General features: G+C 43.4%; 2 protein-coding genes and 1 long non-coding RNA gene across 7 annotated transcripts in view; 1 reads left to right on the top strand and 2 right to left on the bottom strand.

Moving 5' to 3' along the window:
* Window positions 1-114: 114 nt before the first annotated feature.
* stmn1a (stathmin 1a) overlaps window positions 115-26138 on the bottom strand; it is a 268537-nt gene continuing 242513 nt past the window's right edge. Inside the window, exons 1-5 of one of the 4 annotated variants that reach the window (XM_029166583.2) lie at window positions 3269-3381; window positions 1617-1661; window positions 1348-1520; window positions 1014-1205; window positions 115-927 (exon numbers count right to left, since the gene is read on the bottom strand). In XM_029166583.2, the coding sequence (XP_029022416.1) occupies window positions 853-927; window positions 1014-1205; window positions 1348-1520; window positions 1617-1632 (456 nt within the window). In that variant the 5' untranslated portion in view covers window positions 1633-1661; window positions 3269-3381 and the 3' untranslated portion in view covers window positions 115-852. Of the gene's footprint in view, window positions 928-1013; window positions 1206-1347; window positions 1521-1616; window positions 1662-2770; window positions 2792-3192; window positions 3382-26138 lie in introns of those variants that run through there. The other 3 variants (XM_029166582.3, XM_055512812.1, XM_055512813.1) reach the window with 3 other exon arrangements.
* Window positions 5752-13275, top strand: LOC114865445 (uncharacterized). 2 transcript variants are annotated; one of them, XR_003787520.3, is made up of 3 exons: window positions 5752-6681; window positions 11131-11220; window positions 11851-13275. It is a non-coding gene; the product is annotated as an uncharacterized LOC114865445 (long non-coding RNA). The 2 variants fall into 2 exon arrangements; XR_008696095.1 differs by lacking the exon at window positions 5752-6681 and having other exon boundaries at window positions 10943-11220.
* On the bottom strand, window positions 14164-25142 carry pkib (protein kinase (cAMP-dependent, catalytic) inhibitor beta). The gene is made up of 3 exons (XM_029166584.3): window positions 24894-25142; window positions 16271-16424; window positions 14164-15838 (listed from the first exon to the last, which is right to left on the bottom strand). Exons 2-3 carry the CDS (start codon window positions 16410-16412, stop codon window positions 15756-15758), a joined length of 225 nt encoding a protein of 74 aa, XP_029022417.1. The 5' UTR covers window positions 16413-16424; window positions 24894-25142; the 3' UTR covers window positions 14164-15755.

Below are 26138 nucleotides of genomic sequence, written 5' to 3' on the forward strand. Positions count from 1 at the left end.
ATAGTTTACAGTCCAGTGTTTTCCTGCTGTCAGGACACAAGAGAAGGGTCAATTAGGTCTTTGTTGTTGCTAATCTCCCCAGCCAACCACAAAAGATATTTTGCACAATTAAAACAGTGTTTACATTTTTATTTGTTTTAGTACAACAGTTCAAGTCAACTTGCCAATGTGTCGAGATGCCAAAGTGTATTGCTCTTATGCATTCCATGTGTTAGACCCCTGTTCTTTACACGATGTTCAAAGCAGCATCGCTTTCCATGTTTGGCATGTTAATTCACAGCTATACAGCAAAGAGTCATGTGCTTTGAAGACAATCCCATACATTTTTTTTAAAAAAGCAAATTAAGCAGTGGCACAAAAAAAGATCTGCAGGAGCAAACAAGCAGAATCTGGGGACCCAAGCTGCACTCTAAACACCTGCATGTATAACAGCCGACGCCTTGATCATACCTTGTGCTACGTTTTTATTAATTTTTTTTTTTACATACAGTAGTGCTGAGAACAGGTGTGGTTCACATGGACAGTCAAAACGCATGGAATAGGCAGAGATAACAGACCTATGCATAGAAACATGCTTCCTTCAAAGAATAGATACACTGCTAATTTTCACAAGGGGCAGAAGCGGCACTGACGAGCTACATATCAAATGGATTAGACGCAAAGGGAGGGAAATAGCCACATGTAAAACAAGCGCAAGTACACTTATAGCAAGACAATTGAAAAATTCACAAAGTGGAACTTGTATTTATTTCAAAAAGGTGGGAAGTGGAGACAACAAAAATACTGGCTGAACAAAAAATAAATCAATCTTTGGATACGTAAAAAACCCTATACAATCCCCCTTTTTAAGTTTCAGTCTTCCGAAGTGCCTTCTGAGTTTGGGTCTTTGGTCTCCTTGTTCTTTCTCACCTCTTCAAGCTTCTTGTCCTAGTAAATGTGAAAGAAAAATTTGTTTAGGGTTGGATGGCGAAAAAGCTTTGCTAGTTTCTCCCTTTTACAAAGTCACACCTCACCTTTTCCTTGAATTTCTCATTCATGGCTGCCATAAGTGCTGTGCGGTTCTCTTTGTTGGCCTCCATCTTTAGAGTCAGCTTCTCCTCTGCCATCTTGCTGAAATTGTTGTTCTCCTCCATTGCTTTCTGGAGCACTTCCTTTTCATGCTCACGCTTCTCAGCCAAGTGCTTCAGGACTTCAGCTTCGTGGTTCTAAAAGACAGGTAGGGAAGAATTAAAAGAAGAATAAAAATTTTAAAAATTAAAACCAGACATGCAGTTTTACAGTATAGCAACAAATCAGTTGTTTTTTTTTTACTGCTCCTAACTTCTTATATAAAACATTTATTTTTACCTTGCGTCTCTCCTCGGCAGCATCCAGCTTCCTCTGAATCTCCTCCAGTGACACATCCTTCTTTTTGGGAGGAGACAGTGGGAACTCACCCTTCCCATCTGGGGCAGGAGTGCCCAACAGAACCTCAAAGGCCTGGCCAGAGGCCCGCTTGTCAAGCTCTTTGACCTGAATATCTGAAACACAAAGAGGCAGCCAGTGTTTTTAGAGACAAAAGAACAATTATCCAGCCATTTATCGCATTAGCTTTCTGACCTAGAGAAGGAATTTACCTTCAGAGGCTGCCATTTTTAAGAGTGTCCTGCAGGTAACGGCGTCTGACAGGAGAGAGAGATGAGAAAAGATAAGGTGGTTGTGACAGCAACTCATCGTCTGAGTAAACGAGATTAACACATGACTACACACCGTGACCTCTAGTGGCTGTTTTACACCATTTGTACTGCACATCTCCCAAAAGAAGACACAACAAGACCCACCAGCGACACTCTGTGGCTATGACGTGCAGTGCAACCACCGCCCATCGCTCCACACATAAAGGCACTGGCATTCAACGCCTGCGTGTCGTACACCATTGTTTAACTTGTAAGTGATGTCAGCGTTGACGTTAAAATCAATATGCAAGCAATTAGATTTAGTGAACGGGGGGGAGGGGCGTATAAAAACCCCGTCCGCCGCTGCCTTGATTGGTAACGACCGTCCCAATGTGCGCGTGGTTGAAACAAAAGGCTGATCGGGGTGGGTACAGCAGGCAGTGCCAGGTGCAGACAGGCGTGCACCCAGTCTTAAACCGTGGATGTGCAAAATCTGCAGGGAGACCAGTGGGCGACGAGCATATCCGGAGAGGATGATCGTGGAGCACCTGTTCCTTGCGCCATGTGTTTGAACCGCAGGAGGGGGGGGAATTGCACATGTCGACCAAACACCTCGAATAAATCCAATTCTAAAACTCAATGCGTGACGTTTGATGAAACGCTGGAGCAGTGGCAACAGCTGTCATGTCAATAAATCAGCTGGCTCAGTTGTGTGAATTAAACGTCACAATCAGCTCAAAATGAAGAGTGGGGGGGAAGGACGCCTCCCATAATAATCCATAAATGCCACCAACCTGTGGTTGTGTGTGCGTGTGTTTTCCATATGAAGCCTCTAGACACCGAGTGGGTTCAAATACGGGTGTAAGCGGAATGTTCTGATCAACGTCCACGCCTTGCCACGCCAAGACGACACCCCGATCGACGTCTTAACAGTGACAACATAATTGAGATTTGTGCTCAGTGTCGACGGGGCTCCGCGGCGTCTTCGGTTCGAGCAGCTTCAAACAAAGGCGCTTTTGACAGCGACGTGACGGGCAGCTGCAAACAAAGAGCCGCTGAAAGCAGGTTACCGACCCACACGCGCACAAAATCTGAAACAAAGGTTTCCCACTTACACAGCGAGGCGTTTGTAAAAAAAATGTTTAAAAATGGCCCCGCTGCCCAACAATGTGACATGGAAGAAGTCTGTCCTCGTCTATGTGTCCGTCTGTCTGTCGGTGCCAACTGTGCCACAGTCTCGCGCCATACAATAGGCTAACAGTCCGCCAACCGCCGCCGCGAGGAAGAGGAGCGAAAACCAGTAAGGTTGCATTTTTGTAAAGCACTAATCCTAAATGAATTAAAAAACCGTCTGTTTGTGGCAACCCCCCCCCCCCCCCCCCAACAACCTGTAAACAATGACGATAGCTAGCTCACGTGCTACGCCAGCATAAGCAGCTCAATAAAAAAGAAAATTGAACGGTGTCCGTTAAAAGTCTACTCTCGCTGCACCTGCAAGTCATTACAAAACCGTAAATGTAGCAACGTTCGTACTTACGGACAAAAAAACCCCAGAATATAATTCCCGTGAACTTCCCCTGTTGTTAAGAAGCCGCTCGCTCTGTCACACCCACCTGGTAACAAGCTGTGGATGCTGTGCTCCGCTCTCACAGATTGTACCGCGAGCCCTGTCCGCGAGCGCAGCACGCGCACGCATAAATGGACCAACGAGGGTGCCGTCACTCCGTTTACTGACTGTCATTGGTTGGATTTTTTTAGACCCGTGCGCTTCTGGGAATTGTAGTTTCAGTGATTTGGCCTTTAAACAATGAGCTATAATTATTTCTTTTAAAAAAATGCTATTAAAAGTGTTTATTGGTACGATGGGGCTCGAATTATAGAAGGATTGTATGAGTCTTCGGGAAAATGTTTAACACACACATTGTGTCTTTTTAAAGTCACTTCTCACCTTTATAAACCAGTGTTCTATTCATGGTTCCACCCAGTGACTAAAAATAGATTGCCGTTTCATACTGTAGATACCACAGCGTTGAGTTCTTTTGAAGAGGCTAATCTATTATCTTACAGTTGCATTAACCCAGACTGGGACCTAAAATGTTAATACTCAACTTATTTACTAAAAAAAATCACAAAAAAAATTCAAGAAAATAATAAAGTTTCTATATGGTCACTGTTTGAAAGCAAATAGGTGCTATCCATTGTTTATATAGTTAACTGCTGATACATTGGCAACATTAGCACACACAGACATAACTGTGTAAGACAGCAGAATTAGCAATAACAACTGATGTACCTCTAAACGGTCCATTTGCCATATTCGCTGTGCAGTTCTAATTCAGGCTGTTAAAGCTGAATGAGCTTTGAAGGGCTATGTGACAGACATGATATCTGTGAAAGACGGGTTCTTTGCTGTGACCTTTCAGGGATTCTGTGAAAAAGACTGAAAATATTGTCAGAAAATATCTTAATTTAGATTAAACAATCGAAAACCAGAGAATCTAAAACAATCTAAAACCAGAGATTTTGAATATATTAGCTTGTTTCTATCCCTTTACATCATTTGTTTTATTTTTACTTCACGAGTCTTCTGCTTTGATGCCTATTGCTGTTAATGTTGTTTTATTTTCATTCTTAGATTTAATTTCTTGCACTTATAGTATATGTGTGAAATGTTCTATATAAATAAAGTTACCTATTAGTGAAAATGTTTAGTCAGTCAGATTAATGATTAAAGTTGTTTGTTTCACATGTATATCTCACGTTCTGCTGCCTCCTACTTAATTTATTTATGTTCAGCACGGTGTCAGAAAATTTGTAGCTCTTGCTAACCAATTAAGTAGTTCTCCAATGAAACGACCACGGTTTAAGATAGGTTGTTTATGCTGAATTCATCTTCAACTGGACAAACTCAGACACTTGGTTGTTGACTATATTTAGCTAAACCTTATTCTGATAAGAGGAGAAGAAGATCAGTTGTTTTTCAGTCACAGTGATGCTGCGCTGAAAATATTTGTAACCAAAGGATCAACACTTAGATCTATTTTTACTGTTGCCATGTCCAAGGTCTTTTCATCTTGTGATTCAGGCCAGGAATTTATATTGGTGCTAAGTATGCGTTTCAGTCAGATGTTGTCGACTGCACATTGAATGCAGCTGGAGACAGCAGGTCACTGAGTGATGCCCTAGCTGATAAGATGATGATGATAGGATGGTCGCTGACAGCCTGAATCTTTCTCACACTTTGCAGAGTCACTGGCCGTGCTGCCTGGTTCTACAGTATGAAACAAAACAATTACTCATGTCAACACACAAACATGATACTTGGAAACACACGCACACACACACACACACACACACACACACACACACACACACACACACACACACACACACAGTTTTCTCAGATGTGGGTGGACTATGTTGTTGTAATTTAGCAATTGATTACATCATTCTGTACAGTTACTATACAGTTTATTGAATACAAACACATACCAGTGGTGTAGATGTGGTCGATTTTATATTTTTGAAAACAGTGCAATGTATAATTGCAATAGAATGAGTGGACTATTAAAGTTTTTCCTATTCTTGTTCTTCTGTAATTTGAATTCTGAAAACTAGTACTTATTAATGGATGCGCTAAAAAGCTACTTGATTTTTAAGATGCTAAAATTCTAAATGTCTGTTTTCTTTAAGGCTCAAATGTTAAATCACCTGATTTTTTTATTTTTGGCTCTACAGTAACTGATACCCGGCTCTAACTTTATACTGTAGTTAATTCAGTCATTACAAATTACTTAAATTCTTACTGTTGGTTTTCTTTTATTATATACAGTATGTAAGCTGTGCAGTACATGTTGTAGCAGGCAGACAATCAACATCAGCAAACCTTGAAACAGGCCTCTGCTACTGTAGCTTCACCATGAGCCCACTGTAAACACAACTAACTCCAGGAACTTTTCATTCTCTGTTCATCCTGCAGATCGAACACAGTCACAGTAAATTAACTCACTCCGCTCATCCATGTCTGACGTTGTTGTTTTGCTGAATTATTCACACTCTCGTGTTTTTCACATATGACCAGGAAACCTGTGGCGTTGTGTGTGTTCAGCTCCAGTCCAGTGAGTGTGGCTGAGCTGCTCTGTCTTAGTGGAGAGGAGCAGATGGTGTTCGCGGCCTGCCAGTATCAGTCTCCCCCACTTACTGCATCTTTGGTGCTTCCAGGGACAAATGCGACCCAGAGACAGGGAGGGACGGGGGGGCACGGGGCAGCTGTCCGTCAGGCCCGATTGTAGCGCTGGAGCCAAAATCTGTGTGTGTTTGTGTGGGAGAGGATTTGGGTGTTGTCTGGTGGGAGAAAGGTTTTAGGTTTTATTTGTGTGTGTTTGCATGGCTGATTATCTTTCCATTCAGCCTTGTGGCTCAGATTTGAAAAAGTCACTTCAGTATTCAGGTCATTGCTTTGATTTAGGAAAGTTGTTTACTGATTTGCATTTTCTTCAACAAAACCCATACATTTTGTTTGCTTTTTTCGCTAGGAGGAATCGTTCATGGTCTAATTTGATAACAAGGGACTAAAATGTGCGTTCTTCAAATTAGCTTCCACTTTTTCATGCTCCCTTGATAAATATTGTCCTTTATTGCATGGGGCTAACTGCACTAGGATTTCATAGCTCTGACAAAAGAGGGGACAAGTGCTTTCATGACGGGGAACGGGGGGTATGTTGTTATTAATACCCAGACACACACATGCAGCAGCTGATCTACAGGAAACATTCTAAGACAGTGTAGGCGCGGGACCCTTCTTTCAAAAGCACTCAGCCATGCTGGTGTGTGCTGGGGCTGGAGCTGGAAGACTGACCCATTTTTAGTCTACACAATCACGCTGCAGAGCAGAGCAGACCACCTCCCTAACTTCCCCCTACCTCCACCTACTGTAGTCAGGGGGATCCAGTAGGGCGCCGATGAGAGAAGTCTGGACCCGGAGCCGTGGTTGTCCTGATGGAGGGTGCAGCCTCTGGGTAACCAGGTAAGAAAACAGAAAACAGTAATGTATCACATCGCAGATCAAGTGCCGTGAATGCAGGTGAAAAGCATTTCCTGCCTGTGCTAAACACTGATGTCCAGCTGAGAATATCCAGAAGATTATTGTTGTACAGTAAATATTGTGTTTAAGATGGTGCCGTATGTCCTCTGTTGCCATGACGCCAACTCCATAGGGCAGTCATGTTTAAGTGTGGTGATAACTTTTATGTAACTATGGCTTATGTAATCATCAACTCAGCTGCTCGCCGCTCTGGGAGGCTGCACGCTGTCTGGAAGTGGTTTCAGCATCCCCACCCCCCACTCCTCATTTGCTTGGCATGTGTGTACTCCATGTTTGTGCAGCGTGTGTGTGTGTTTGAGGAGTGACCCATCACGTGCAGAATGTTCTATGAAAATGTGTTGTGTTGAAACTTTAAACCAAGGGGGCACTTGCGATCTATGAAAGGGACGACAAAACTGGGTATGATGTGTCAAATTATCAGGACTCATTATTAATAGCCTGAGGAATTATTCTAGATGATGTCGACTGGAGGAGGTTTATGGCTTGAGGCATAGACATTTTAATACCGAATACAATGGGAAATCTTTTTGATATTTATGAAATGCTCTCCACTATACTTGACCAGCAGGTTGAGCAGATAATCAAATTATACCGTGGCTATGACTAATAAAATATTTTTTGAGCTCAAACATCAACATGTGAATCTGCACCGTGTCCATTAGGATTAACAGCATCATCTGTGTCGTCTCATGTAAATGGAGAGGAGGCCTGGAAGGAACGCTGGGGCTTCATTCTACCGGTCATGTTTGCTTTAATGGGGGCTCAACAGATGCAAATGTCCCAGGATCTCTGTATATAAGATTTTACAGACATCTGACAATGGTCTCAAGAAGGCTTCCTGCCTGCTTTTGCTCTTTAAGTTCTAAACATACTGTAGGTGAGAAAATAATACAGTGCACATGGTGTAATGTTTCTTACTGATTATTAAAGTTCCTGTCAAGACTCCAATCTCCAAGCTTGGCTACATGATGGCTTTAGCACTTCATACTGTGCCATTTGGCATTGCTGATGTGGGAACTCCACACGCACTAGTTCACCTTGGCTTTGACCTTCCACCTTCCTGTGTACAATAGTCCTGCTTTGGGCGTCGACCCTGATGATGCTCAGCTCATGGGACACACAACCAATGAAAGAAGAGAGAAATGTTCACCACAGCTCACCCTCTCTCTTCTCTTTTGGTAGCTTAGATATTCTGACCAGAGCATATTTTTACTCACAACATAGAATGAGAGCACCCTCAGTACTCTGAAAAAGAAGTGTTGGGATAGTACAGTTTCCTTGAGGTCTTTATGTTATGACATGCTAAGGCTCTAAACATGAAGTTTTACCAAGTAACTATATTGGTCCAAGAATAGAACCCTGTGGAATGCCACAGCTAACCCCCATACATTGGCGGTCATAACTAATGAATCCAGAATCCAAATAATTGGTCCAATGGGTAGTGCTGTCACCTCACAGTGAGAAGGTCCTGGGCTTGATTCCCAAGGTGGACTGGTTGCCTTGTTTGCGTGTTTTTTCCGGGTTCTCCGGTTTCCTCCCATGGTCCAAAAACATGCATTTGGTTCATTGGTCACCCTAGACTGCCCATGTCAGTGTGTGTGTGTGTGTGTGTGTGTAATTGCCTGAGTGAAGACTACTGTACATTTTTGCGTAGACTACAACCTTTGCGTTTGACTACAACCTTTCAGAAAATATTGATCTGATGCAGTGTTGTCAGGTGAGCTGAAAGGAAATGTTACTGAAGTCAGGTCCATTTATTCATAGTTTAGTCTAATAAATATTTGACCACTGTACTGTACTTTTACTACCGTACCACACACTTTATCACAGCCAGTCAATAAATTACAGCTACAAAACAATTCAATGAAATAACTTCATATATTCACATGTATTGTTTCTTTGTAACAAAAATCTGTTTCAGTATGTTATTTTTGTGTCCTGCCTCTGCAGGCCATTACATTAATTTCCCACAAAGTAACCCAGATGCTTAGACCTATTAATTACATGCACGCTAGTATAATAATGAGCTCAAATGTAGCAGGCAACGAAAAAAGGTCTACTTCCATTTTGCACGTTGAATTAATATTTAATTCTGTGTCGCCCTGTGGTTTCCTAGCAATCACGTACTCATTCCAAGCACTTTCGATATTGAAATACAGACCCCGTCCATTTGGCACAACAGTTTTTTTGCACAGTAAAACCAGTCTGAGCCCTTAAGGGGTAGGGTGGTATAAGACCAGTGTTGAAAAGATGGGGATTAGGAGGATAAAAAGAAAAAACGAGGAGAGGGAGCAGGCGCTGAGTGGAAGCTGGCGTGAGGTGGGGGCACAGATGAGTCTCCTCGGTGCTGATTCAGAGCTCGTTACCATCACAGGGCTCCTCTGGGACTGTGATGTCAGCACTGGGACAGGGAGAGAAAGGGAGGCAAACAAAGAGCTGAGAAGAATGAGAGAGATGCGGGGATGGCGATGGGAAATCACTGGGGGGTTGACAAAGAAGACCAGCAGTCCTGATCCACAGATGGCTGCTGTAGGCAAATGGTAGATGTCAATGGAAATATGTTAGAGAGCTTCTAATCAGATTTTTGCCCCCAAGAAGACATTAGCTTCATGACTACAATGACATTTGTTATAGATTTCTTCTGATTTTGCATAATGAGCTGGTGCCAAATTTATTTTCTCAATGCTGATTGGCCCAGATGTGGAGGGCATCAGCGTGTATAATGGCCAGAGCTCGGTTTGTGCACTGGTGAGTGATATCCATAATCCCAATCTGGACGATTAGTGTTATCCCCATATTATCAACATCCACTCATACCAGCCAGATGCCTTTCCGTGAGGCTCAGCTCAGTTCGCGTCCGAGTATTATCTGACCTTGTCCGAGCGTTTTAACTCTCAGCTCATGGATACGAGACTGATCTCTATCACTGCAACTGATAGGAAATGAGATAATGGTGTCGGAGAAGGAAACATCCCAACCTCAGCACACATCTATGACATCTGCTTCTGACTGTAATTTGTCAACCTACTGTATTGTAAGTTCCTGCAAGTCGTATTATATATCTCTACTGTATATGTTATCTATACTATACTACCTGCTCCCGTCTTAAAAAAAGAAACAGTTTTTTGAATGAATTAATATTTTGTTTATTGAATGCTCCACATTTTACAGATGGTGCTGCATGAGAACAAGAACGAGAACATTTGCTGCATGTTCTTAGGATCTCAGGGTCAGCTGATCCAGCACTGTAGATATATCTGAGCGCATGATGGATCGGTGGGAATGTTAGTACACTCATTTGAGCTCTCATGTCTCACTTATGTGAACTACACTGTGTCACCTTTGCCTGTATACTGGACCTTGCCTAAACCATTAAAGCCATCTATACCTATTCCCTTGCCTGGAGCTGTGCATGTGGGTTACGTTAAGTCGCCTGTCACACGGTGCCTGCAGACGTGGCATTTACAGAAAATGTCCAGAAATGAGCAGAAAGTGGATTTTGCACAGCATGTTCCTTCAATTCAATTCAACTTTATTTGTGGGGCCTTTCTCATAATTTATTGTGAATGTAAATGGGGTTATGCTATGTTTTGTCTTTTATACACTGCTACAATGGTACATGGTAATAAACCTCTCTGGCAGAAGACCTCTGAATTAATTGACTTAGTTTCCTAAGAAATCTTGAAGCTACCTTATTGTTGTCCCCTTAAATAGGGCAATTACAAAAACACACACGTGTATTACAACATAAACTCCAGCACATGCTCCTATTACTATACTACTGAAACAAGTGGTTTACAGACTATGGCTCACAGTGAACCTATGACCTAACAAACACACAAAGAGAATATTGATGAGATGAAACAAGGACAGGGCAGACCTCCCCCAGAGGCTGTTGTTGATAACTAATTAAGGCCTCAGCCAACAGGCACACGACAGGTCAGGGTTCAGGGCCAGGAAGGAACTCTCTGCGATGTAAAGAAAAGGATGGAGATGGAGTATTAGAAAGAGCAGACATGCCAGACAGCGGAGATATCCGCACATAACGCTTCTGCAAAGCGAATTGGTCTTCGTGAGAACAGGGTCAGGCCAAAGCTCGTCTCATCTTATCGGGAGAGAGAGCTGCCAAGCTGCGCTGTCTGACTGAGAGCTTAGAGAGAGTTGTGCTGTCCCACTGTGTGTGTGTGTGTGTGTGTGTGTGTGTGTGTGTGTGTGTGTGTGTGTGTGTGTGTGTGTGTGTGTGTGTGTGTGTGCGTGCGTGTGTGTGCGTGTGTGTGTGTGAGTGTGATGCCAGCTTTACGCTGCCAGTCTCCTCCCTGTCACTGCATGGGTGATGTCATACTGTATGTCTGTGTTTGTGTGCGCTTGCAGCCTTGTGATCTATCGCTGGACAAAGACTCGAGCAGCTGCCAGGCCTGGATGCAGAGGAAGGAGGAAAAAAGACGCCGGGTAAATAAACAGGTCAGGCTCATTTTAAACATGCTGCGCTCCGTTTCAGCTCACCCCCTCATGTCTCCACAGCCTTGGTATCATCCTTACACTGGGGAGACAGGATTAAAATTATGTTTTGGGAACACTTACTTAACTCAGTTGATGCTTAGCTAGTGCTCAGTGTTTACAGACCTAATTACTGAGTCAGAGCTTTCCAGAGCGTAGGTTTTCATGAACAGACGGTTCTTTGTGTCCGTGTCCTGATGTCCAGGCTTTGGATCATTCATTATTTTCATTTTTCAGTAAGATCTTCTCATATTTTCCAAATCTGAACTTCACGTCATGTTCTCTTCTGGCTTCTTTAGTTTTACAAGGTCGCTCTAGGTACTACAATCATTATAAAAGAGATTAAAATTCAAAAGATGCATTTAGATCAAAGGCAAATGAGAGACTACAGTTTTGCCACCAGGTCTGTGAGGCTTTGAGCCAAATGCAAACACTAACAGAACAACAATAACTACACACACAAGCTGTGGACAGTGATTCACCTCCCACAATTTGGCTTTGGGAAAATTCTCCCGATATCAACAAGATAAAACACAGTCCCTCTTTTTTCAGCATGTCTGATGCTCCGTGGTGTTTCTGTTTGGTATCATACAGTTGAAGGTGACAAGAATTTGACTTTCCTGAACCTGTGACTGCTCCGCGACAGTGTCTCACACCACATACACACCTGTGGGACCTTCGTGACGGGAGTTTGTCCAGCAGTTGCACGATCTTTTAACATCAATCCTGCATTGAGAAACTTTGGTTGGTGCTTCTTCGATGCCCAAACATGATGCCAGCAACTGAGAAAACAGCTAGAATATACTCACAACAAACTTGTATTAATCCACATGTTCAATGTTCAATATTTTGCTTTAGCATCTGTTGAAAGATTTAGTATTCAATGCAAGAAATTGCTGATCTCATCCTCTAAAAGTACATGTACTGTATTTTAGCATTTCCTTTACCTAGAGATGTAGAGGATAGATATTTTGGTGCTAAATAATATTAAATGCAGCTAATGAATTTATCAAATGATCCTCCTGCAGCCTACAAACTTTTCACTCAGCTAAACCCTATCTCTTTCCTCTCTTCCTCTGTCTCTCTCATGTCTTGCATGCTTTCTTCTTCTTCCCATCCTCTCTCCCGAGGCTCCTGTGGCACGTTAACTTCCACGTGAAAGCTTTTCCATTCGCTGGGCTGCCTGCCTGCCTGGCACCCTGTCTGCGGCCCATGTCTGCATGGCCTCAGTGCCAGCCTCATCCTCCAGCCTCTCTAGCATCCTCCGTCAGCTGGACCGCTCCGGCCTTTGGCCCGGTGGCTGCGGTCAAGGGCTCACTGAGACACAGAGACGGGGAAACAAGGGGAGAAGCGCTGAAGCCTGCTGCGGTTCATTCACTTACCTTCGATTGCTAACGCCGTGTTTGACTCTAATCTGTTTGTGAGAGGAACCACACTGCATCTCTGTGAGGCAATTACATGACAATTTCCTTGAGGAAAGCCAATCGCTAACCACTTATACTATTCTATTCAATTATGTAAGAAGACAGAGCTTTGCTCTCCGCTGCTCTTCTGCTCTGTGAATTAACAAACACTCTTGCTATGGCAGATTAAACGTGTCTACAGCCTTTTATTTTAACAATGTATTAATTATGATCAACATAATCTAAAGCTACAGAGCATTTGTCATTATATAAACGTGCCTCGCACGTTATTACTATTCGAGCCCAGCCCAGCCGACACTATGCGTATGACTTGTGTCCTCATTAGGCCACAGCCTTTAAATCAATCCTTCACCCATCATGCTTATAAAATAGTAAGGTCCAAGCTTCTGACAAGACTAGGTTACCCTAGCAACAAGGTACGTCTCAGCAGTCTGAGTGAGGGTGGAAAAGGATGTTGCCTCAGAATGTAGGTGGAGACTAACTGGGATACTTGAACAAAACATCTTGGCTTCGTGGAATAAATGATTAACAGAAATGTCCCCCGTGTAGCGCAACCATTCTGATGAATTTAATAAATAATGTGTGTGTTACATAATGCACGGCTCACAGCGTCAGCTCAGCACCATGTAACACACTGTGTTGTTGTGTCTGCAGACAGACAAAGAGCCCCTGGGCGCATGCACGGTTCCAGCATGGCAGCAGCTAAGATCACAAAGGTTCAGTCCCCTTCAGCACACGCACACCTTGCATTGTACGACGCCACAGGTTTGGATTCAGGCCTGAGGTGATTAAAACCAAACGGAATCAGATGATCAGATCTGTGGTGCAACACTGGGTGTGTCTAAGTCAGACTCCTGGGTTTGAACCTCAACCAGACGAACAAACAAACAAAATCCTCATCTTGTTACTGTTTTTCGCCTTCATTATTCTATTATGTAGGACATTCTTGTGAATGATGTTGCATAAATTGAAATGAAATCATTTTCTTTGTACGAGACACAACAAAGACATTCTCCTATAGGTGTAGAGACACGATGTGAGTCGAATGATAATTTAGTGCATGTCTCCATCTGCTGCACGCGTGGAGAAACTGCTTCGTTATGTAACACCTAGGCAGGAGCAGGGTTTGACTTATTCTGCCTTCTAATTATAGTTTTGCTGGGTTATTACATATTTGTAATTAGTGAGCACAGCAGACTGTAGCGGGTTTTAGCAGAGCAAGCGATTGGAGGGTGCCACCAGCGGTCTAGTGTAAAATACTGCACAATGTGTCTTTTTAAAATTCATAACAAATGAATCAGTATTTCCGACTCTAGATATTTATGTATTATTCTTACGCAAGGTCACCAGGAATCAAGCTGTCTCGTGAGATTAGCTGGGCCTTAGGTCATATGCTGTAAAGGTACATGCTGCAGCTTTAGGCTTGTGTACTCGTGCATGTGAGGCCTCAAACCTAGAAATGATGCTATTGTACACACAGAGGTATGTGTAAAACCTATGGGTTTATTATGGCGATGTTCACCAGCAGGTAGAATCAACAGCAGGGATTCAATCCAGCTTTGTAAAACATATGCACCACTGAGAGATCAGAACACTATAAAACACACCTCAGAGTCATGGGCCCCCGTGGAGGCAGCTCCGGACTGAACGTGAACACGTTGTCATTAGCTTTAGTAGTATACAACATGAAAACCAGAGGTGTTGCGGCACGTTGGGATTAATGCGTTTGTGAAGCACATCCACATAAGACGCTGCCACCGAGAGCACGTGGTCAAATAGAGACAAACACAGAAACACATCGTGTCTTTGCGGGTATAAAATCTGTTATAATCAAAGAAGCATCATCTCGGACACACGTGGGTCACACTTGGACAGTATACTCTACACGCGGTAGCAGTGAGTGCACACCCCGCGCTGCGTCTTGCGCTCTATTCACAGCTCTACTTATGTGTTGATGAGTGCGAACAGACTCTCCCCTGTGCGGAGAGGCAGGAGGCCAGCGTGCTGCCATTCCCGGCACTCCAAACACATTGTGGTGTTGCTTGATGCCTGCTTCCTTGCCCAGGCGGCCTGCATATGCTGTGAGAACAAAGCACGTACCCAAAGAAGGAGAGACCCCACCCCCTCCCCCTCCAAAATGTGTAGAATCTATCCTTGTGGTGTTTTGTTGTAAACCTGTAGCCCAAAATAGTGAATACAAATACTTCACAGACAAAGAACACAGCACACATTTTCAGCTGTACACTGCCACTAGGCACATTTTTACGAGGTTTGGGAAAATGAAGACTTTCAAAAGGAGATCTCAGTATTACAATAAAGCAGCGTGTACATGGTTGGCAGTGGGACACGGTTCTCTAAAGGAATGTCTCAAGATATCGATGCACCTTCGTAGCAGCATCTCGCGCCACGAGGATGTCTTTAAAGTGGATCTGACTCCAGGTGGTTGCTAGGCTCAAAAAACAGTCTGGTGACGGGTAAAGACTGCACATTTACAACGTAGATATACAGTACTCTAGAACAGTCTCGCTCCAACGGTTAGTTTGAAAGCAAAGGTGTGCAGGACAACACAAGGAGTTCCCAGGTTCCTTAAATCTACTGCTTTGGACCGTCTTGCATCGTAAAAGCCCGAAGCCACTACAGGCTTCCATCAATCTCCTCCTGCTATTGTATCGTAAAATACTGTAACACTGATCACTACAGAAGACAAATCAGCGGGAGATGCAAGCAAGGTGAACATGTTATAGTGAGAGTTGATAGAAAAATAGTGCCCAGTATGCATCTGTCCCTTTGATTCCCTGTGTAATATGAGCAGTGAGCTTATAACCGACACACACTCACTGAATCATTAAGTCATTCTTTTCAGATAGTGCTGAGTGTTAAACAGTCCTAAGCCCCAGGCTTCAGTCCATGGGGAGTTGCTCCGTCGCTCTCCCCGTGTGGCTCAGCTGCTTCGCAAACAGGCTGACTCGCCACAGATCGTCCCACTCGTTCCCCACAGGTCTCCTCCTGTCTCACCCCTCGCCTCGCCTCTCAGGTGATCGCTTCAGGTCTCCGGGGAGGTAAATAAACGGGTCCCTATGATCCCTCATTCGCCTCCGAGCTCTGCGTCGGCCCTGGAGGCTCCTCGGCCGTGGGCGACTGGGCCCCTCCTGGACCATCTGCGCATGAACACAAAAAGGCACAATATGAGAAGGGTTGAAACCGGATAATACTGCAAGAGTATAAAACTGAGACTGAGCAAAGTTTTTATCCGCCTCAAAGGTCAGTTGTAACCGATGCTTAGATAATCATTCATCAGCATCATTATCATCACATTGGTGGAGAAACACACAGCAGCCAACTCCCTCTATAGAGGAGATGACTCTCCGTGCCAACAGATGGCAGCAGTCTTTATTCAGTAAATGAAGTCAGACGATAAAAAAAACACGTATAAACAGTAAAAAGCACAATTTAGAGTTACTTCAAGTTTGTTGTTGCACTGGTCTGAGAACATTTTACAGAATCACAGTCACTGAAATCTAAAAACAGATTGATGGATTCAGAATCACAAATGTACTTGGAACATAAACCAGCCGACTGGGCTCGTTTACCTTTGAGGGACAGCTCAGCCAGCTTGAGCGGCAGGTCTCCAGGGTTTATGCCTGCCGGGGATCCCAGAATGTCCGGGAGGGCGTTCCTCCTCCCCGACCGCCCCGAGGAGGCGAAGTCCAGCACCGGCTCCACTTCTGTCATCTCAGCAAACCTCTGCACAAAACGAACATGTGTTACAGTATCATGTCATACGATGTTAGGTGTGTTTTTATGTTATGAGTCACAGCTTGACTGAGACCATCTGTATCTTGGAGACACACTATCTCTGAACACAAAATGTATTCGGTGTTCTGTAGGTTCGAGCTTTGTCACTGAAGCAGAGGATGTGTCTGTCTGGTCTCATGGCAACCGGGAGCTGGGAAGTCAGCTCTAGGCTACACTGGTGACAGGCAGAATTACATCCCCTGTCACAGACAAGCGAAGCACACACGCAGGAACACCAGGAGCCGCTGTTGCTATGGCAACAATAGCGAAAAGGCACCACAGGCAGGTAAGTACATAACTTCAATCCATTCCCCCTGCTCTCTCACGTTCCCGTCCTAATCGTGCTCTCTCGTTGCATTAACCAAATCGTTCCAAGGAGCAGAATTTCAATTCCCATATGTCCGTTACACAAAGGAATGACATGCAAATTGCTATTTACTTGCAGCTATAAACTTGCACATGAACACACACGCACACACACAATCAGTGTGGATCTCCAGAAAAGAGGACGCATGTCAGCCATCTGTTGGCCTCTAGCGCTCTTATCTTAACCACTGAGCTCACAATGTATAAGCCAGTGTCTTGTGGCCTATTTTTTTTATTAATTCCATGAGCAAACACATATTTCCTGCAACGCTTCACATAATCACATGCTGACAACTAATCTTGTGACCTGGCACAAAAGAGGGAGGGATAATTGTTCTGTGGAGGACATTGTAAACAGGGAAATTGTAGGTTTGGTTTTGTAGTTTGTGGGAGAAAACGTTTTAACAACTTCAACTACACAGGTTGTCAATTGATGGGATATTAGTCAGAAATTTGTGTCATCTCTAACTCTAACTAGAATAATGACTTTTTTATATACTGTAAATCCACAACCCTGGAATTCACTCAACATTTCACTCCAACACTTCAAATCCCACCTCAAATCGCATCTGCTCAGACTTTCCTATTCTCAGTGGTACGTTTGAAAAGATTACACTGAATTGGTTCTGATCTGAACAACAATCTGTGTGGTTTATCTGATTTATTTAATGCCTTTAATTGTATTACTCTATTTTGCTAATATACAATAATGTTGAAATGCAAACATAAATAAAATGATAGTATTATTTCAAATATGATGTTCTTTAACTTTTAAAATATAGTTTCTGTTTTCAAATATGAGTGTGAGCCAGGATCTGTCATATTATTTGCCATAAAAACAAGCTTTGTAGTCACAGTATCAGTAGGACAGTACTGTAGGTGTCCAAGGAATCCAGAACATTCCTTTCACCCTCAGGCTCCACATGCCAAAGCTGCTCTTTGTCCTGAATTCAAAGTCATTGTCCAAGTAAGACAGGAGATAGAGTCTAATCAGGCAGCTTCCTGCTTAGAGGTCGTCAGCTAGACTGGTTTCACTATTAATCTAGACCAAACTCAGGTCTGCAGCTCACTGACCTTTTTTTGTAACACCACATATTAGCCATTGTATCCAACTGCTGATTGACATATTTAAGTATAAAGTGGAAGGATCTTTTTCAGTATCTTTAGGGTTTTCCCTGTAAAACATGCAATTTGTGAAGATTTTTCCTCCTTTCTCTAATGCTAAAAATGTATAAGGGTGGTTTAAACTGTTTGTCAGTATTAAACAAGCTCAGAAATATCAGTATCGCTAAGAACCTTAGCCACGAGTAGTCCAGCCCCATTTAGAACATCTGTTTGGTAACTTCGTCTTAGACATTGACCAAGCACTGACCCGTCATCTGAACAGGTTAATTTTAGCTCATAATCCAACAACAGTTGAAACGGGATTATCCTGCCAAGGAAATTGTCCTAGTTACTGTGATGTCGGCGCTAGCTCAGTCAGACGTTGGAGCAAGCTGCAGGTGTGTTATGCAACCAGGCTGAGTTATAAAAGTCTCTCCACTGCGGCGCTGAGGTCAAGGGCTGTTTGTAGAGCGTGTGCAGAGATGTTGAATAAGAAAAGAGTCTTTTTCCCTTTTACACAACTGAAAACATGTGACAGCTTTGCAATTAAATAAGAAGTCATCATTGCTGCAATCAGCGACCTGTGTAATTTAGCATCAAATTGCACCACATGTACTCAAAACTCCTCCATCTTGGGCCACTGTGTAAATAACAGTGTGGCTAAAACTGTCCTTTCATCGCCTGTGGAAAGTTTGAAAAATGCATCCATGCATCAATTCATCCATGTAACCTTCCACATGTTCAACAGACCAGGTCTGTTGTCTCACTGCACAGACACCACATTTAATGCTGAAGGGTAATTTCATTTTCCTGCGGTGTGTTATGATCACAATAGTCGGATTACTTTGAAAGCAAATCTTAGAGTTTTCAGTGTAGGTGAGAGCAGCGTTATTCAGAAGAAGTCTTGCTGGCTCTTCAAAAGGGGCGCCAGCTTTCTAAATGGAAATACACAGTAAGACCAAGGTCCCCCAGCAGGAAGGCTTGCCTCAACATTCTCACTGACTATGAATGGGAGCTTTCAGCACCATGGACAGAGCCAGAGAAAGCAAGAATTGCTGAGAGCACAATAATTGGGACTGGGTGCATCCAGGGAACTGCCACAGATACATATCCTCTTAGTTGTTCATATAAAATGTCTAATTCAACTTGAGTCAATGACCAGCCAGATGATTTGGTTCTCATGGTTCAAACAAAAGCTTGACGTTTCAGCCCTTGAACCCTTTTAGAAGTGGACTGATCAAACATCTACCACCAAATCACAGGGTGCAGCAGCAACCACACACTTACAGTATACTGTATGTAACATTGTCCTCAGCGTATAAATCTGAAAATGTAATAATTTAGCTATAAGTACCAACATTAACATTATAATAAGTCAATATTTGACTTGAGTGAGCTGGCCCCATTTCTTGTCTTCGCTGAAGACAAGAAAAAAAACGAACTAAAACCACATGTGAATCAGACGGATGAACAATCTGACTGAGCAAGAATAGTTGGAACACATGGAAAAGGAAAACATTAAAGGCAGAAGCTGGGACTGTGCTTTTTTTTTTTTACAATATATCCAAGTTTAAATATTAAAAATATGAGACAAAACTAAAGCAAGTCAGTATGCAACAAAGCTTCATTTTCTCCAAATGAGAGTCAGGGATAGAAACGTGCTGTCTGAGCCAAGCAGCCTGGCCCTGCCTGCTGCCTGGGGCTGACCTCTATCCTGCATCTCATCAGTCTGACACTCACAGTGTGAAAGCCACAGACAAGCAGGCGCAGCACAGACTACAGCGCGTTACACTGTACTATAGTTTAGACATTTCAACTGACTGCATTTACAATAATTCAATATAACTCTGTCACATTGTTTGGGCATTTACAGCATCGTTTACAAACAAGTTTTGTGCTCGTTTCACTCAATCATTTTCTTCTTCTTTAAGGAATAAGAATATAAGGAAACAAATCGATTTCCTCCCTTGACGTCATGTCAAAGAATGTTCTGTCTGTGTCCTTTATCTCCCACCGTCGTGGCATTAGTCAGTCAGCAAACTGTGGGGGTTCAGGCCGGAACGCTGCCTGACAAGAAGCAATGTTGCCACAGCTGGCACAGACACGAGACGTTGAAATGAATAAATAATGCCTGGGATTAAGTCTTTCACTATTTTTAGTGTCTCGTACCCTGTGATTATTACCATTTATTCTCCCTACTTTTTTCACTATTGTCCTAAAGCTTCACATGTTCCAGCTACCATGGAAACGGCACCATTGTTATAAAGGCAGCCCATATAGTGGAGGAGGGTAGTCAAGGAATACACAGACTGTCTTCATTCTGCACTGGCAGTGTTTTGACATTCAAGTTTGTGGATTGTTGCTATACAAATAAGTACTGAAAATCATTTAGAGACAGATGTTGCAAAGAAACAGAGAAAAAACTAAGGTGATACACAGGAAGCCATGCAAAACTATTCAGATATGTGCAAAATACTGTATAGCAACTGAAATAATGTATATTTATGAAGAAAATAAAAACACAACATTCACTCGATATTTAATTTAACGTATGCATAGTTCATGCATATTTTCAAAATCTGATATTACTGATATAGATTTTTCAGAAGCTCTACAGTATATTTCTTACATCTCTCTGAGCAGCAGAGAGATAGAGAGAAGCAAAGAGGTGAGACTGATCTAATGAGACGGCGTGATCACAGCCTCGCTTCTGATTTTAAAACATCCCGGGTAAGTCTCCCCGTCCCTGCCGCTGATCCGTGCAGCCCTCCTCCTTATGACGGCCGCCTGCTTTAATGTTTCAGAAGCCAGTGCTCAAAGAGAAAAAAGCATCAGCGCAGACTTAGTCAATCATTTGTTCCCAGTCAAAGCTCTGCAAATGGTTCCTTGGTGACAGACTGTAGGAAATGTTTTCTGTTTAGATCTCCACAAAAATTAAACCCAATGAACAAAAGGTTGGATTAAAGTGTGTTTGCTCTAACATCAAAGACCTGGAACACTGTAGCCCTACGTGACCTTTGTCTGGGGACACCACAGCCAATGTCCAGCCTCCACACCAGCAGGTGGCGCTCATCTGTGTTGGTATTGGTTCAAATCAAATGCGGAGGACTTTGTGTTTTGCTTACTACAAGATGCTGTCAAATGATTGAGCTAAAATTTTAAACCAATGCTAACATTTTGCAAGGTATACGTGGATTCTCATTGTGACTGTATTTACTGTTAAGACTAAAGATTGAATTCCCAAATGTGAGTCAAAGACAGACAGACTTTTTAAAAATTAATGACAATGCAAAAGGGAAATACACTCACGGACAATCGCTGCTAGTGGTTCCAATGCGCGCCTCTTGATGCGGTCCTTCACATAGCAGCTAAAAGCAGCTACCCTCTCTGCAATTAACTGCATTTAATGGCTGATAACGACGAGCAATTACGTGAAATCGGGCTGACAGAGTGGCCAAATATGAGACAGATTGAGCCGCTTCTCACGAGGGTCAATCACAACAACCCCCACTATTTACAGCAATTAGCACGCGTGACAAAGGGCTGTCAGGCAAGGCTGGCAGTAGCCACATGCATGATCTGCACAACAGAAACTGATTATGGAGAACTGAAGATTTGTTCTATATGAATAGGTGACCTGGTCCTGAACCTTACATCATTGTCCGGCCTTGCCGGGTGGTACAGTAGCAGCACACACCGACACGGCTCTGCTCAGCGACTAATTACTCCACCATAGATCACTAGCCTCTGACCCCCATATTCATGTGTTTCCTTCGATCGCCGTGCTTTACAGTGAGGATCTATTGATTCCATGCGTACGGATGCGACTACCTGTCAGTATAAGTAGCCCTCAGCCTGTCTAAACAAATCTTCTTTGCAGGAGCTTCATTGAGTCGGAAGAAAAAAAACACGCTGAGGCTGAAGGTTATCTCACCTTCAGAATAAGAACAACAAGGAGAATTTAAGCACAGCTGTTCATTTGCATTGTTGCATATTGTGTGAAGTGCTGATGCCAGTGTGATGGGTTTGCCTGCCAATAAATATTGAATTTATCTTCACAAATAACACAAGAAGACAAAATTACCACTTCAAACCATAATTGTCTGAAGTCAACGAAGCTCTAAGACAAATTTTCATTAAGTCCTGGCTTTATTATTCAGTTAATTACCTTTCTTCTGACATTTAGAATGTGTTATGCTGCCAGGTGCGGCTGTAGAGAGGCAACTTCACTGGAAACCACCCTTGTTGGTCTCCATAGGAATGTAATTCAAACACTAATAGCGCCTCTTATCCTCTTTCAGCCTCTTCTGGTGCCAATCAGCAGAACAAGCTCTTCGCTCGGTTGATGCCTGACACACTGTTTCCAGAGTGGACGGGTTTCCGTGGGGTAATTACAGTGCGGTAGAAAACCAAGCAGCTGATCCTGTTGAGTAGCCTGACACATGGCAAAGGTCACCAACGTGTGGGGCGAACGGACGCCGTGGGAATTACAATAACCTCTATGTCTCCACCGAGGAGCAATCTCATCTCACCTACTGTTCATTGCCATCTAATCAGCGTGGAATGGCCTGGCAGCGGGAGAGATGACATTGACGAACCACAGTGCGTTCCCAAAGCGCCGGCAGAGGCGTTCTGGGGGGGAGTCGATTGAGTTATGCTACCACTGCTGGGAAAACGGGCACAATAGGTCTGAGTTCAGGACAGTGTAACACGTCTTGGAGCACAGGGGTCCCCTCTGTTCCTATTATCGTCCTCCGTCCTCCACATCTGTACAAACAAGTCCATCGTCTTGTGTGTCCTCAACACGCAGGGAGGTAAAAAAAAAGAGTGGCATGTTTTATTGGCAGACGGATAAAAGTAGCTGTAGCCATAGGTCATAGTAAAGGGCAGTGGGCTTTACTGAAGCAGCAGCTTGGAGTGAACACTTATAGGTCACTGGTCAATACAGACAAATAATGAATGACTAGCGTTTAGCTGAGGAAATTAGTGTTTCAGGCCTAAAAGTGGCCGCGTCCCCAGTCAATGGCAATTAAATTGGGTGCTGGGTGGTACAATTAGAAGTGATACTCTGTGTTTATCAAAGTACAAACACACAAAGTGACTGAACACTTTACCGCACGTAACATATGACAAGAACTTACAGCACCTTCCTTCCCTTTTCTAAGCACTACTTCACTCTGAGAGATGGAAACATGGTTTGTCCAACAAAACCTATTTCATAAAATCAACAAGACCTATTCTGGATTACAAAAAATGTGAGAAAGCTTCCTGTCAAGCTGATCTCATTCTAAAACCCTCTAGTCCCATTTGCTCTAGTAACATGACAAGGATGTTAAACTGCTCTTAAAAACACTGTGTGTCTACTAGTCTTGGCAGTTTAATGATGTGAAGCATTGGATGGTGGGATTAAAATACACTGCTCACTAGCAGCTCAGATTGTGGGTAAAGCTGTTACAGTAGGTGAGGATGAGGATATCTCTGTCTGTTACCAGCACAGGAGTGAGCAGCCGGCCATGTCTGGCACCTCTGGGACACCACGGTAAGGACGGGTAGGACGAGGGCGGCATCATGACGTCATCATCTGTCTACCATCATCTGCATTAGCACGCTGTGTCATGGAGCCTGATTTCCCAGAAAGAGCAGCGTGGAGTCGATGATGGGATGGTGAGGTGATTCACCCACCCAGCAGAGCAGAAGTACCTTCACCTCACATGAAACGAGCAACGCCTGGTTCAGACACAGTACAGTCGCTGTACATTTACATTGTACAGTGACAAATTATCTGATATAGTCATAGAGTTCTGGTCTCGGCTCGACAGAGGGTCTCAACATTCTACACACTGGTACCTAACAAATCATACATGGCCTTGTTCTTGATTCTTATTGCCTTACTAACAGCTGGAAGAGTGGCCTGTCTCCTATTGGTCAGTGTCAAACACATTTTGAATAGACAACAAAATCTTTAAAGTCTTCAAATATCACTAATACTATATTCATATGTAGCTCCTCTCTTATAAACTGATCACTATATCCCACAGTTCTCGTCAGCTCTAAAATGCTTTTCAGCCTCTTTTAGCTGATTTTGGTCATTTTGATTGCTAATATTGCTACAGTATATGCTCACAGTCTAGGGATGATGGTTGTTTTACGCTCACTCACAGGACAACAACACCTGCCAGAGACAACACTGTAGCTGTAATTGACACAACACTGTAGCACGTCTGGTATAAACACCAGTGGACACAGCTTCAAATATGACCTGCTGCTTATGTAAAAGCATGGAACAACAAGGTACCCTGGAGCTAAAATTAATGTATGAAACAGGGAGCAGCTGCTGGAACTACAGGCTCAGAGCCACTTCATGAATGACCCTGTGTTTTACAGTTGAGGATCATTTATTATTATTCGGCAATCGAATAAATCCCCAACAATAATATACTAGACACTTATTACACATTATGAATAAAGAATCAAGTCATTTTAAAGTGAAATTAAAGCTACCTTCATGTTGGTTTAAGGCACACATGAAGGTCGCACCACTGAAGCTCCAGCGGTGCAGCTGCCACAGGAGGAGGTGACAGGTACAGTGGGCTGCTCTGCTCTTATTAACATTTGCCTTATGACACTGTTACATTTTAACGAGGCTGCACCTGACGCCACAAACGCTGCCCAGCGCCTGCTGTGCCCAGATAAGATGATCACATGATTCCTTGTTTCCGCTCCTGTTGTTTGGATAAATCAGTTTCAGCGCAGATAAGGCCTCACTGATTCCTTCTGCTTTCGTCTCTAATCTTCTCCAGCAGTTCTTCCTCAGTCTGATGTGTTTGGGAGTTTGTGGACGGAACCAGAACAGAACCAGTCTTGATCCTACCTGTGGATCGGAACAGGTGTGTGTGCGTGTGTGTGTGTGTGTGTGTGTGTGTGTGTGTGTCGACAGCAGACACTCACCAAGTGATTCCAGTGCGCTTCGCCGACTAAAAAACACACAGAGTCCGAAGTTGGAACTAGCCGCCAGCCACCATCTTCTTCAGCCACGGCGAAGACAGAGTGCGGAGTGTCGGGGAGACGGCAGGTGCGACACGTCACACAGCTTCATCACAGCGGACGGCTCTGTACCCGCGGCATAGCGGACTACATGGCGATTATACCACAGGGACGGTGCGCTCATTCCCAGCAGCAACAGGGACGCGCGCCAAGCCGCACGCGCTTAGCTACTGTGATACAGGATACGCGCGGATTTGACCTTCACAGTAAGGGCCGAATTTATGGAGAATCAGAAGGTGGGGGTGTGTCTTTAGACAAAACGAGGTACAAAATATGCATATGGCATCGAACAGCGGGATAAAATATAACAACATAACTTTGTTATCAAGCATGATTTCAAACACTGAGTTTCTATGTATCAACAAATCAGCAAAATGTCTGAATATCATTCCAATGGGAGCTGTTTGACTTGAATCTCTCACCACGTAGTTTTAAAAATGATATGATGCTAAAAATAAATATTCCGTTTGGCTCTTAATAATAGTGTTGTTGTAGATACTATTAGTATTATAAGATTTAGTGGAAACCTAATTCTGGCCCATTGGGTTTTATTTTGAAGTGTCGGTACTTTTTCCTGTTGAATTGTTGCTAGACCTCTGTTCTGTTTCGCCGCGGCTGCCAAGAGGTTTAGGCTGTACCATTGTCCTTTTGGAAGGGGCGCTCTGTGCTAACACGTTCAGCACAGTGCAACAGAGTCGTCTTGTCACCTGAGGTTCACCAGAATCTAATAATTTACTAATTTGTCCTCAGGTCTCATCTTTCATAAGCTATTTATTTAACCAACATGTGCGCGCACTGCAACTGTATAAAACCTGACAGAAAAAAAACAGCGGCACATTGATGGTAACATCCGAAGCTGAAATAGTCTCATTCTTCACGCTCCTTGGTGAAGAGGCCTCGTGTTTGAAACGTAAGCGATAAGAAAACAATTACCGTCAGTGGAACCAGTCTCCAGAGCAATATTAACACCAGACTGATTCCAATGCTCATTAATAGAAGCAGTATTGTGGCTTCTGCACTGTGCTACTGTGTAGACTGGATAAGCTCAGTGTGTGGAGAAGCTTTATCTTGACTTTAGCAGTGGAGCTGATGACTCACAAGTGAACACCTTCACTGTGTTTCTGAAGGTCAGACAAACGCACAAAGGTC

Source organism: Betta splendens, chromosome 11 (assembly GCF_900634795.4).
Source record: "Betta splendens chromosome 11, fBetSpl5.4, whole genome shotgun sequence".
NCBI classification, from domain to species: Eukaryota; Metazoa; Chordata; class Actinopteri; order Anabantiformes; family Osphronemidae; genus Betta; species Betta splendens.

What these genes read in the sequence shown, in the direction of transcription:
- pkib (XM_029166584.3), bottom strand. Translation starts at nt 16,412, where the DNA reads ATGACAGAAGTGGAGCCGGTGCTGGACTTCGCCTCCTCGGGGCGGTCG. An exon ending in GGCTGAGCTGTCCCTCAAAG is followed by an intron (nt 15,839 to 16,270) that starts GTAAACGAGCCC and finishes GTTCATGCGCAG; the next exon opens with ATGGTCCAGGAGGGGCCCAG.